Here is a 13,784-nt window from a genome sequence, read left to right on the forward strand (position 1 = left end):
GAGGCATTTGTAGGGTTACTAACTGGCCTAATTTCAGTATTGTTGTATCTCAGGAAATATGGAGGTCTGGGGCAGGGAAAGAGGGAGAGAGGGAGATGGAAGAATAGCAGGTTGATGGAGCAGTCAAAACATACACATTTATTCAGTTCACCATTTTATGTGGGTGCAGTTTGTAGTGCCCCCAAACAATTATAATAGTATTTCAGAGATTACTGATCACAAGTCACCATACAGACACAAAAGTAATGAAAAAGTTTGGCATATTTCAAGCATTCCCGAAATGTGACACAGACATGAAGTGAGCACATGCAATTGGAAAATGACACCGATAGACTTGCTTAATGCGGGTTGCCACAAAACTTCAACTTGTAAAAATACAGTATCTGCAAAGTGTGCTAAAATGAATTGTGATACAACAAGGTATACCTGTCCTTAGCTAAATAGAACCTTTCAATTCAAGTGTAATCCATTTTTCTATAGGTGGGTAATGTGAAGATATAAAAAGTATTTGTTTATAGTTTACAAAATACTTCTCTTTATCACAATTATATGACATTTTCCCCCTATTAAAATTTCCTCATGAAAATGGAGTGGTTGGATGGCTGTGTCTAAGCTGCTTTCCATCATTTTGTAAAATGATCTATGCACTTTTTCTGTCATTCTGTTTACGAATTTGAGTTACTATGTGAGAGACTTAGAGCATGCAAATGGGCCCATAAAAAGTTCTGATTACTTGTCTTTTTTAGACTGCTTATTACTTTTGATTATGTTACATTATTTGATATTGTCACAGTCAGGTCTGTGAAGTAATGCAAGCATGTGCATAGATGGGCAGCTATTCTTGGCAAGGTGAAAATCAAAGTGATATCTGGTCCATCGTTCTGGCCTTAAGCTGCTGCCTTCTCCTTCATTTATTTTTGATAACATATCTAATTGGTTCCATGTGGGCAGAGCAATTTACCCTGAGATGATTATTTCCGCCAGTGGGATATGCAGGCTCAGCCATCTGCGAGGGAGAACAGTTGGCTCCTGCAGATGAAGTGTTTGAGTGTTTGCAGCTTTCAAATAGGCCAGGTAATTTTACAAATTAAACAACACAAGTTTTGTTTATGAAAGGCAAAACTCTAAGTAGTGAAGCAAGCAAATAATTAGAGCTAAGAAGCAATTAAATGCACATCAGTGGTAAGGACAAAGAACAGCTGGGCCTGACATTCTTCGGTGATCCTCATCTTTTTGTGGAGGGAAGGTCCTGGGTGCCCCTGACAATCTCCAGAACTCGAATCTCATGTGACCCCTCCCCACCTGAGCTTATAGGTAAAGAATAAAAGCCCTTGGAGGATGGTTCCTTCTGATGTGACCCCTCCCCACCTGAGCTTATAGGTAAAGAATAAAAGCCCTTGGAGGATGGTTCCTTCTGAAGGCAGGAAGAAGAAACTCACCAGTGGGAGTGGTGGGAAGAGTTAAGTGGGGTTTCCTGGAATGGCCTAGTCCTCAGGCTAGAGCTGGTAGCCTCTGGTGCCTCATCCCCACTTCCCCTCAGCATCCGGCTTCTATGGACATGGGTCCAAAACACACCTGAAGAGGGTCACCTCTGCATGGGCAGCATATATTTGAGCAATGAAGACTCTTCTCTTAGCTAAGGCTCACCATCTCCAGGGATTCATAACGACATCAGGTCTGACCAGATAAAAATTTTACAGTGTACCAGAGAAATTGCCACTTTTGTAGATTGAAATGCTCAAACATCAGGAAATTTCGTGATGATTCAACCCAATATTTTTATTTGCATGTTGACATCTGTGTATAAGTTGACATGAGTAAGTTATTAGAAATCCAGAGAATGCCTTTTTAATTAAAATTTTTATTGAGATAATTTTACAGTCATACGCAATTTTAGGACATAGTACAGTGATGCTGAGTGTGGTAGTTCATGCCTGTAACGCCAGCAGTTTGGGAGGCCGAGGCTGGAAAATCCCTTGAGGCCAGGAGTTCGAGAAATAATACAGTGAGATCCCATGTACTCCTTATACAGTTTGTCCCAGTGGGGACATTTTGACAAACTGTAGCATAGGCCGGGTGTGGTGATTCATACCTGTAATCCCAGCACTTTTGGAGGCCGAGGCGGGTGGATCACCTGAAGTCAGGAGTTCAAGACCAGCCTGGCCAACATGGTAAAACTCCGTCTCTACTAAAAATACAAAACTAGCTGGGTATGGTGGCACATGCCTGTAATCCCAGCTACTTGGGAGGCTGAGGCAGGAGAATTGCTTGAACCCGGGAGATAGAGGTTGCCATGAGCCGAGATTATGCCACTGCACTCCAGCCTGGGCAACGAGAGTGAAACCCAAAAGAAAAAAAAAAACAAAAAACTATAGCATAATATCACAACCAATATATTAATATCAATACAGTCAATCTACCAATGTCATTCTGATTTCCCCGATTTTACTCTGTGTGTGTATGTTTAGTTCTACCTAATTTTATCATGTGTAGGTTTGTGTATCCTCCACCACAGTCGAGACACTGAAGACTTTCAGTAGCACAGGGGTTCCTCCTGCTGGCCTCAAACCCACCTCTCTCCCCACCTGTCCACACCTACTCCCATCTCTGCCATCCCTAACCCCTGACAACCACTAATCATTTCAAAAATGTCATATAAATGGAATCATGCAATATATAACCTTTTGGGATGGGCTTTATTCACTCCAAATAATTTCCTGGAAACTCACCCAAGTTGTTGAAAGTAGTAACAGTTCCTTCGTTTTTATTGCTGACTAATGTTCCATAGTATGGATGTCCAACAGTTTGTTTAGCCATTCACCCACTGAAGAACATCGAGGATATTTCCAGTTTTGGGCTATGACAAATAAAGTTGCTGTTGACATTTGTGTACAGATTTTTGCATGAATACAAATGTTCATTTCTCAGGGATAAATGCCCAAGAGTAAAGTTGCTGGGTCATATGGTAGTTGAATGTTTAAGAAACTGCTAAGTTGTCTTGAGAATCCTTTCTTTAAAATGAAGAAAACATCAAACTTCACAGGATTCTGTGCCTTGTCTAAAAATTAATCTTTTCTCTTAATCCTTTTTTTTTTAGCCACACCATATCCTGGTGGATTTAAATGTTTCACCTGTGAAAAGGCAGCAGACAATTATGAGTGCAACCGATGGGCTCCAGACATCTACTGCCCTCGAGGTAAACTCTCAGTAGACTGATTGGGATCCCCTGGGCTGTCTGTGAGTGAACAGCCCTTTTGATTTTGGTGCATGTATAAAGAGAGGCATGCTTGCAATCTTAGCTGCTCCTCTTTTCTAACGCTATTAGATCTTTTGTACCACACCAGTAACATATCAGAGATTCTCAGAGACATAAACTGAGCCATAGGATTATTTCCTTTCTCATGAAGTATTTTTGGTACTCCACAGGAGGTGATACCTTCCCCTGTACCCCCAGGTCCAGTGAAATGTAGGACAAGACAACAGCCAGTCTGTCTGCCACTCTTTGAGGCATTAGTCAGTGCATAGTAACCTCTTTGATGTAATGTATGAATTGATGTTCATATAAAGATTCCATTGATTACATATCTTGCCAGAGACTTTCACGCAGTCTCTAAAATTTAGAATTCTAAATGTCATCATTGCACAAATAAAATCCCTTGAGATTTTTAAACTATTAAGTTTTTTTTTGAAGGATGAGATGAACACTGAACGGAAGCATGGAATTTTGACCCAAAGGCTCATTTCAAAATAAAGAAATACCCATTATATTCATGTCTCTTTTATCCTATAAAAAAATAGATGGTTATATTTGGCTACAGAGTCACTGTTAACTGGCTATTTTACTTTGGAGGAAAGTCTATTTATTTGGTGGGGGTAGAGATAATGAGGACAGGGAATTTTACTGACAAATGTTTGAGTAGTTAGATGGGTTTCACTGCTGATCTAATTCAGTTGTTAAAATGGCTTGGACACAACACCACCAAATCCATTATTTTTCAACATAACACGGGAATTATACAAGAGTTCTCATATTCAGCCCAGTGAGTGGTATTCTGCTTCTCCTGGAGGATTGGAAATTGGGAGAGCGTGGAAACCAAAATTAAAGGAAATGTCAACTATCCAAGCTAGTACTCTTTAACCCAGGAACCTCCACCTAGGGTGTGCAGTAGCAACACCTGTGAAACTTTTCAAAGAAATCACTGAAAGCTTTGCCCTGCCTAGACCAGTGGTTTTCAAGCTTCAGCAGCAGCATCATTTTCCAGAGGGCTTATTAAAACATAGATTTCTGTTCCCACACCCTTCTACACCTACATTTTTGATTCAGTAGGTCTGAGATAGAGCCTGAGAATTTGTATTTCTAAAGGGTTGTCAGGTGATGAGTTAAGAATCACAGCTGTACACAAATTGAACCAGCATTTCGGAGATTAGGGCCCTACATTGGTACTTTAAATATTGCAGTTGATTCTAATGAAAAGTCAGGGGCAAGAACCACAGGGAGCTCCTGTACATAAGAGAAATGTAGTGTTGTCATTTCTAGACTCTTCTTGTTTACTTTTAGGTAGAGATGATAATGGGGTCTACAGGACAGAGAAAAACATGGAAGCACTAAAGATTGGCTTAACTGAAAACTAGATATCCAGCCATCTGAGTAATCAAAAATAAGTTTTATTGCCGCCTATAGTCACTATTCATTTCCAAATGGGCCAGTATTTTCTAACATTACCCACTGTGGAATGACCATTGCTAATAGATCTGGTTAAACCACTGCTTCTCAAACTTGGCTGTCTATTGAAATTACCTGGTAAACTTTCGAAAACTCTAACACCTAGATTTATTCCCAGCGATTCATATTAAATGGTCCAGCTAGGCATAAGGATTTTTTTTTTTTTTTTTGAGACGGAGTCTCACTCTGTCGCCTAGGCTAGAGTGCAGTGGCCGGATCTCAGCTCACTGCAAGCTCCGCCTCCCGGGTTTACGCCATTCTCCTGCCTCAGCCTCCCGAGTAGCTGGGACTACAGGCACCCGCCACCACACCCGGCTCATTTTTTGTGTTTTTAGTAGAGACGGGGTTTCACCGTGTTAGCCAGGATGGTCTCGATCTCCTGACCTCGTGATCCGCCCATCTCGGCCTCCCAAAGTGCTGGGATTACAGGCTTGAGCCACGCCCGGCCGGCATAAGGATTTTTAAAAGCCCTCCAGATGGTTCTAATATGCAACTAAATTTGAGAACCATTATGAACAGTGACTTTAGGCAAAACCAAGATGATTTGCTTTGTATATGTAGTCCTGTTTGGGCGGCTCCTGTGGCGATAAAGCTAGCTGACTTGCTTTTGAAGCTGGTACCCCGTTGGTTAGAGCTAGTGTATGGGAAGTGTGTTTTAGTTCACTTGTGATGCTATCACAAAATGCCTCAGACTGGGTAATACATAAACAATAGAAGCTTATTTCTCACAGTTCTTGAGGCTGGGAAGTCCCAGGTCAAGGTGCCGGCAGGTTCTAGAAGGGCATCGTCTCTCTGCTTTCAAGGTGACACCTTGTTGCTGCATCCTGTGGAGGGGAGGAACACTGTGCCCTCACATGACAGAAGACAAAAGCGGGGGAAGGGAACAGACCCACTCCCTCAAGCTCTTTTATAAGGGCCCTAATCCCATTCATGAGGGCTCCATGCTCATGACTTAATCACTCCTTAAACGCCCCGCCTCTTAATATCCTCACATTGGTGATTAAGTTGCATATGAACTTTGGGGGCCACATTCAGACCATAGCAAAATGTGACTGTGCTGCTTCTGGTACTGACTGAGCTTTGAGGTAACCTTAGTGGAGATAATGCAGAGGAAAAAGGAATGTGAACTGGTATTCTGTGTAGGCTCTGGGCCACGTTTGATGGTATACAAGTATATCCCTGTCAAAAAGAAAAAACAAGGGACCAGAAACACTGCTTGAATGCCTCTCAGAGAAAAGAGGAAGTTCCATCTTGATGCTTTCTTTTGAGGTCATAATCTATCATTTCAAAGTCCAGATACCTAAAGGTATTGCAGAGTGGTCTCTACACAATTTATCCTTTTCTCTTTTTTCTCCTCTACTTTTATCTTTTTGTCCTTCAATTTAAAGGGATAAATAGAAAGTCATGCACTGAGGTTCAAAATACAAAACAACCATGCTAGGCCCCTTGGGGAATTACAGATTGAAAGATAGGAATCTGGTTTCTTCTTTCAGGGATCAGGCAGTTTAGTTGGGCCGATAGGATCTGAACATATCAGATGTCAGAATTAGCAGGACAAAGGTAAGTGCCAAGTGGAACCTGGCATTAAGCGCTGTGGGAGTTTACAGGAAGAAGAGCCACTGGGGACTGAGGTGGCCAGCGAAAGCATCACGTGCTGGGAAGATTGCAGTAGCTCAACAACTTGGAACTGGAGGTCCAGCATTGGAGAGAACATGTCTTCCAGGAGCTCACTCAGAGCAAAGGTGTAGAGACAAGACTCCCCAGGTGTGCTCAGTGGATGGGAAGAGACCTGACCTGGGAGTAGCAACTAGTTTGTATGAGAGGATTATGGACCCAAAATAGTGGAGCCAGGTGATTTTTGTAGGGCCTTGAGCATCAGGTAAGGAGTGGGAACTTAAAGCTGTAACCTGAGAAGGGGTGAGGCCACCCTCAGCTTCCTGTTAGGCCAGCCCTATTTCCCATGAGTCTTGTGCTCTTTCCTCCCGGTTTTCTTCAGATTTTTCTAACAATGGAAATAATGCCATTGTATTAATAAATTAAAATAGAAAATGTATTTCACTACTAGCTAACTCTAGATTTTTCTGTTTGTGAGTAGTCTGAAGCAGCTCTAGGACTACCAATGGGCTTAGGAAGGGCAACTGAGATATGGAAATTCTAAGACATTCCTGGTTTTTTGGTTTGTTTTGTGACATAGTTAAGTAGGTTTAAATTATCACCTGATGTGAAAATAACTTGTTGAAAGTGAAAAAATCATCTCACCTAAGTATTCAATCTTATATACACGGAATAAGTGCACACCCCAAATTACTTAGGGGATTCACTGAATGTCATGAATTTTCTAAAGCTGACCTCAGTCACACGCATGTGCGTAGAGACATAGTGTATCTTAGCAACTGACATTCAGGGATTCAGACTTGTTTTGAGTTATTGTTTGGCCAAGTAAGTGTCAGGAAAGCTTCCTCCTGACGGGAATCACTCTTTTGGCAGTGGCGGCATCAGCTGGACACACCTGTAGCTAACTCAGGTTCCCTGTCCCTCTTCTTTTCAGAAGGTGTGTGATATAAGTGCGTTCTCCTCCATTACATTATCTGTGCCTCTGGTGCTTCCAGATTCATAGTACCATACTTCCTTCCCAGAAACGGGAACTTAAGATGCTCTCCATAACTGACTCTGGTTGCTTTACTTACTTGGCTTCCATTTCATCTTTGGTCTCTGAGCACTTCCTTTGCAACAACTTTAATTTCATCAGCTACTCATAAATCTGTCCAATTTTTCTTGACTTTGTGAGCCAGAATGGAAAAGGATCTTGAAATCATATTATGTGAGGGGCCAGTTGAAGGAACTGATTATCTAAAACAAGAGTGTTATGTGCTTGGATCTATGTTTGCCCATGACTTTTCTCTGTGCTGCAAGATGAATAGGTCCTAGAGAGAGGGACTGTATAAATGGTTATTAAAAGTCTGTGGAATTAAATGTGAAGTCAAAGACATTACAGTTTTTAAAAAGGCCTGTTTTGTGGAGTATACCTAAGCCAAAGACATTATGTTCCTTCTTAATTATGGAGTACAGATGCCTCCCTCTAAGGCAAAATCTCCATTTGAAAGTATTACTGATATATAATCAGGAAAAGGAAATTTCTGAGTTAGAGGACACATACTCTTTTGGCTCCAGCTTCTATGCTCTTCACTGTTTTTCTGTAAAAGTAAAGAAAAAGCTGGACATATCCCTTGATAGCTTTTTCCAGATCAGTTGCCTGATGGTTCTTGCTACAAGCAAGAAATGTAAATGTGATCCTCAGCTCAACTGAGGACAAGACCATGGTTACAAATTTTCAGGAATGATTTCTTTATTATTGACTTTTTTCAGACATAACCCAGGCTGAAACAGACAACCTTTGTGTTTGACTTAACCTAAGGGTGGAATTTTCTTCCTTTTAGGCAATTTTACAGTTAGAATATAGCCCTCCAATTTTTTTTCATTTATACAGGAGTCTCTGTTCTCTCTCTGAATCCCATGGGGACCCAGCGCCTTGCGATTTATTATAGCTTATCTTTTAACATTGTTCTTTCCCTAGGAGAGAGAAATCAGTAACTTATCCAGTGTTGGCCCTTGACACTTTCCTTTTGGGAGAATTCATTTGTACATTTACAAAAAGTGTTGGTTACATTTTATCCAACACTTCTGGCTGCTTTGTAATAAGATGTTTTCAGATGATGTCTCTTATCATATTATTGTCATATTGCTCAGTGAAAGTCTTAGACTTCCTCCTTTTTAAAAGTAATTTTAAAGTAAAGTTAAACATACATACTGCAAAGTGAAGAGATCATAAGTGCACAATTTGTGAATTTTTGCAAAGTGAACATGCCATGTTTCCACCCATAGCAATAGAACCCCAGAGGCTGCTGGGGTGCCCCAGTCATTATACTCCATCCCCAAAGGTAACAATGTTGAGACTACTATCACTGAGCATCATATAAGTGGAGTGGTATAGAATATACTCCTTGCTTTCAAACATTATGTGTGTGAAATTCCTCTATGATTTTTGAGCAGCACAGTCATGTTTTCTCAGGGGTGTATAGTAGATCATTATATAAATATACTAAACTTCATCTGTTCCACTATTGAAGGACATTTGGATTGTTTCCAGTTTCTTAATACTATGAACATTCTTCTGTATCTCTTTCGGTACATGTTCATATGCGTTTCTGCTGGGTCGTTCCCAGAAGTGGGATTGCTAGGCATGGGGTATGTAAGCGTTGACTTTACTAGATACTGCCTGACCGTTTGCAAAATGACGGTACCACTTATAATCTCACCAGCAGTGCATGCAGGTACTAGTTGCTGCACAATCTTGCCAACACCTAGTATTGACAGAAAAAATAGAAGGTAGAAGTTAACCAGATGACATTTTTAAAGTGATGAAAGTAAATAACTGCCATCCTGGAATTCTATGTGGAGACTATCAGTCTCGCTTCTCTGAACCTCCTTTCTCCTGCGGCTGCCCCGCTAGCTCTGATCTCCTGTTTGTGCTTCCAGTCCCCTAGAGACTGATGAAGGTGCTGCCCTACTTCTCTGTCCCTTAGCAGAGCTTTCTGCTTGGTTTCTCAGCCTCTCCACCTGTGCAGTTTCTGAATCAGCAAAAGCCTTGAGGGGAGAACAGGTATAGAATGTCAGGCACCACTCAGGGGGCTTGTCTTTTCTCTGGAACCTTGCTCTTTAAATCCAGTCCACAACGGCAGTCCATGCTTTCACACAGATTTTTGTTGTTTACATTTTAATTGGCTTTTTAAATTTTGTTCTCTTTCTTGGTAAGACAATGTAAGCCAGTCCATTTCAGCTGGCTTTGTAATTCTCGGAATTAGTCTTAGAACTTTTCCAGCAAGTTTTTACCCTTAAGTTCTATCAGCCTGTACAAGACATTTTTCATACACTGAGAGCATCTAACCTTCTCCAATTCACAATGTTTTGTCCAAATATTTTTTACAAATCCAGTTGCCTCAACTGGGACGCTTCCATTTGATGGTCTGCCGTATCACTTTTATTCTAACCATTGTTCACCATGAAGTACTGTCTATCCTCACTACCTTTGCATACCTTCCCAACTGCCTTTTTGGAGTTGGCCTTGGTAATAAGTACATTGCCTCTTGAATTTCAGTGATTAGTTTTAAAAGAAGTTCCTCAAGTGAGAAGTTCATTAAGAAATGTGGAGGAATTTTTTTTTTTAAAGATAGGGAAGTCTCCATTTGGCAGCTTCCTCAAGAGGTGCTGGCTTCAGGGTAGAGGAGACCAACCAGCTATGATTTAGTCAGGGTGATGAGCATTTATTTGTTTTTAATTTCTGCCTTGAGGAATTTTTTACTTGGGACAAGAGGAGAAAACACATCTTTTTAAAAGATCTATGGAGAGTAATTGATAAGAGCAGAAAAGCCAAAAGAACAATCTGGTGCCTGAAAGCAGAGACTGTAGTAATTCCTAATTAGGGTAAGTTTTAAATAATTCAGTTTATCTGCAACTCAATTTGTAGTTCATCCTTTTCTTGAGTCTCTTTTCTTTCATCTTGGGCTCTTTTTTTCTTTTGCTTTCAATTTTACTGAACTTTGAAGTATTTTATATATATATAAATAGTAAATAGTAAATAGCGTGATGGACCTTCACAAATTGAACACTCCATGTAAGCAGCACCCTGATTAAGAAATTGCCCTGCATCTTAGAAGCTCCCTGCATGCCTGTTTCCAGTCACTTTTCCTACCACCAAGCGTCGCAGTTATGGACCGACTTGTGTCCTCCCCACTTTTCCCCCTACCTGCTCTCAAATTCGTATGTTGAAGTCCTAACCTCTAGTACCTCAGAATGAGACTGTATTTGGAAATAGGGTCTTTAAATAGGTAACTAAGTGAGGTCATTCAGCTGGGCCCTGATCCAGTCTGACAAGCATCCTTGTAAGAAGAGATGGGAACAAAGACAGGAACCGAGGGAAGCTGATGTGGAGACACAAGGAAAAGACTGCCCAAAAAGAGAGGACTCAGAAGAATCAGCCTTGGCCAACACCTTGATTTTCAATTACTAGCCTCCAGGACTGAGAAAACCTTTGTTTAAGCACTCATTCGGTGTGTTTTTTTTTATGGTAACCCTGGAAACTAATATAGTTACCCTCCTAATTTCCAGTAGTGTAGGTTAATTTTGCCTCTTACTGGGTTCTTCGTAGAGGTGGAATCATACAGTACAATTCTTTCGTGTTCGACTTCTTTCAGTCAGTATTATGTGAGATTCATCCATTTCTTTAGATTTAGTTGGAATCCATTCATTCTCATTGTTATGTGAACAGATGCCATCATTTATTCATTCTGTCACTAATTGACATTTTTTACACTATGTTTATATGAATAATTCTTCTATGCACATTCTAGGACTTACCATTCCTGTTGGATATATATTGAGGAGTAGAATTTTAGCTTCATAGAATATGCATAGGTTTACTTTTGGTAGTCCTGGCAAATAATTTTGAGAGGTGGTGATAGTATGTGAAAATTGCACTACTGGTAGAAGTGTAGTATTATTTCTCTTTTAAATTTGATGAGACTATTCAAAATACAGCAATGGAAGATATGTTATAGACATCATAGAACTAAATTAAAATGTTTTAATTTGGTTCACCTTTGAATGGAAGAGCTCAGCTAGATATATTCTTCGCACCCATCCATCTCTGCTGGTAATACAGAGTTTATTAGAGATTAAATGCCTGCTATTGTGTGCAAGGCCCTGTGTTATATGTTGGAGGGAATGCAGACACCAACAAGAATGGGCCTGATTCTCAAGATTATAATGTACAACACAACAGTAGATCTCAACCAGGAGCAATTCCCTCTTCCCTGCCCAAAGTATATTTGTCAATGTCTGGAGACATTCTTAGTTGTTATTGTCGGCATGACATTGGCATCTAGTGAGAAGAGGCTGTTGGATGCTGTTAAATGTCATACAATTCACTGAGCAGTGTGCCCAAAACAAAATTAGCCCAAAATATCAAAAGCTGAAAACTTCCATTTCTGGAAAGATGGAGCAGATGTACTTGTCTATTCCTCCTGCTAAGTACAACAAAAAATTCTGAACATTATTTATTAAGAAACAAACCAAAAACATGAAAAGACTGAAAGGGGTAAAGAAAATGACAGACTAGGGACTTCAAGACTCAAGGAACAACACAGTGCTTAGTTCACTAGGTTTTCTTTCAGTATCATATATTCTAGACTTGAAGCTGAGGAAGTCAGCATTCTAAAAATGCGATAGACACTGGCAAAATAAACCTCCAACAAAAGTTTGCTCTTTGGCAAAAGGACTAGGAAGGGGGAAGCCTTGAAAGGTAACTTTTAGACAATAGCTGTTCTACTTCAGCAAAACACTATGGAAAAAATTGTAGCCCTAACCCCATACCAGCAGAGGCTGAATGGAAAGCTTTGACTTCATCCTCAACAGGCTGTAATGAGATGTCCCAACCTTTCTGCTTGGGATTGTATCAGAGAAGGACAAGTAAAGGGGATTTTTATCCCTCCCCACCAAGCAATAACAAGGTCTCTTCCACAGTGTTGATGGGGACTGTGTTAGGGAGCCTAGACTTCACCTCCACCAGCAACAATGAGATGCCTCTACTTTCCCCTGACCACAGTTGTGTCAAAGGAGGCTTAATGGAGAGTCAAGACTTCACCTTTCACCACCACCCACTGGCAGTGAGGCTACAACACATCTCCCACCCCATGTCATCAGTAGAGTCCACAGGGGAAGCATTAATGAGGCACTCTTGCCACTCTCAAACAGGGAGTGTAAGATCAAGAGTATCCTAACATAATAACAATATGTTTAGACTTCAATTTAAAAAATCGCTTGTCATACCAGGAAGATCTCAAACTGAATGAAAAATAGCAATCAATATATACCAACACCAAGATAAATAGGGATGTTAGAATTATCTGGCAAGGGTTTTAAAGCAGCCATAATAAAAATGTTTCAGTAAGTAATTACAAACACACCTGAAACAAATTTTTAAAATCTCATCAAAGAAATAGAAAATATAAAGGAGAACCAAATGGAAATTGTAGAATTGTAACATAATGTACCTGAAATAAAAATCTCAATAGATGGGCTGAACAGCAGAATGAAAGGAATAAAGGGAAGAATTAGTGAATTTGGGAAATAGAGCAATAAAAATTATCCAATCTGAACAACACATAGAAAACAGTCTGAGGGGAAAGAAACTTCTACAGAGCCTCAGAGATCTATGGAGCTGTAACAAATGTTTTAACACTACATCATCAGAGTTCCAAGAGAACAGTAGAAAGAGGGTGAAGCTGAAAAAAGTACTCAAAGAAACAGCAGCTAAACATTTTTCTAAGAAGCTGAGCAAACTCAAAAAGGATAAAACTAAAGCAAGCCACACAAAAACACATAATCAAACTTCTACAAACAAAAAGTCTTGAAATAGCAAGAGAAAAAGAACATCTGATATGAGAAAAATCAGTTCAATGAAATGTTTTCATCAGAAACTATGGAGACCAGAAGTCAATGGTACAGTATTTTTCAACTGTTAAGAAAAAAAAATATCAGTGCAGAATCTTATATTCAGAGAAAATATCCCTCAGGAATGTGAAGAAATTAAGACATTTTCAAGGGAAGAAAAACTGAGAGAATTTGTCACTAGCAGACCTACCTTAAAAGAGTGGCTGAAGGAAGCTCTATATGATGCAGACCTACCTTAAAAGAATGGCTGAAGGAAGCTCTATATGAAGAAAGGAAATGATAAAAGAAGGAAACTTGAAACATCAGAAAGGGAGAAAAAACTTAGTAAACATACTTTATACTACAATACAGTACAATGGAATGTCCTTATTCTCTTGAGTTTTCTGAATTATGTTTGACAGTTGAAGCAAAAATCATAATGCTGTCTGATGTGGTTCTAATAAATATATTGTAGTGGATTATTTAATATAATTATATTATAGCCAGGCACAATGGCTTATGCCTGTAATCCCAGCATTTTGGGAGACCAAGGCACGTGGATCACCTGAGGTCA

The 13,784-nt window shown here is 40.0% G+C and overlaps 1 protein-coding gene across 1 annotated transcript in view; it reads left to right on the forward strand.

The window, feature by feature from the left end:
* Nucleotides 1-13,784, forward strand: part of LYPD6 (LY6/PLAUR domain containing 6) — a 150,122-nt gene that overhangs the window by 121,742 nt on the left and 14,596 nt on the right. Inside the window, exon 3 of the mRNA XM_025404681.1 lies at nt 3,098-3,196. Coding sequence (XP_025260466.1) covers nt 3,098-3,196 — 99 coding nt within the window. The remainder of the gene's footprint in view (nt 1-3,097; nt 3,197-13,784) is intronic.

The sequence above is a fragment of the Theropithecus gelada genome, chromosome 12 (assembly GCF_003255815.1).
Source record: "Theropithecus gelada isolate Dixy chromosome 12, Tgel_1.0, whole genome shotgun sequence".
Classification (NCBI taxonomy): Eukaryota; Metazoa; Chordata; class Mammalia; order Primates; family Cercopithecidae; genus Theropithecus; species Theropithecus gelada.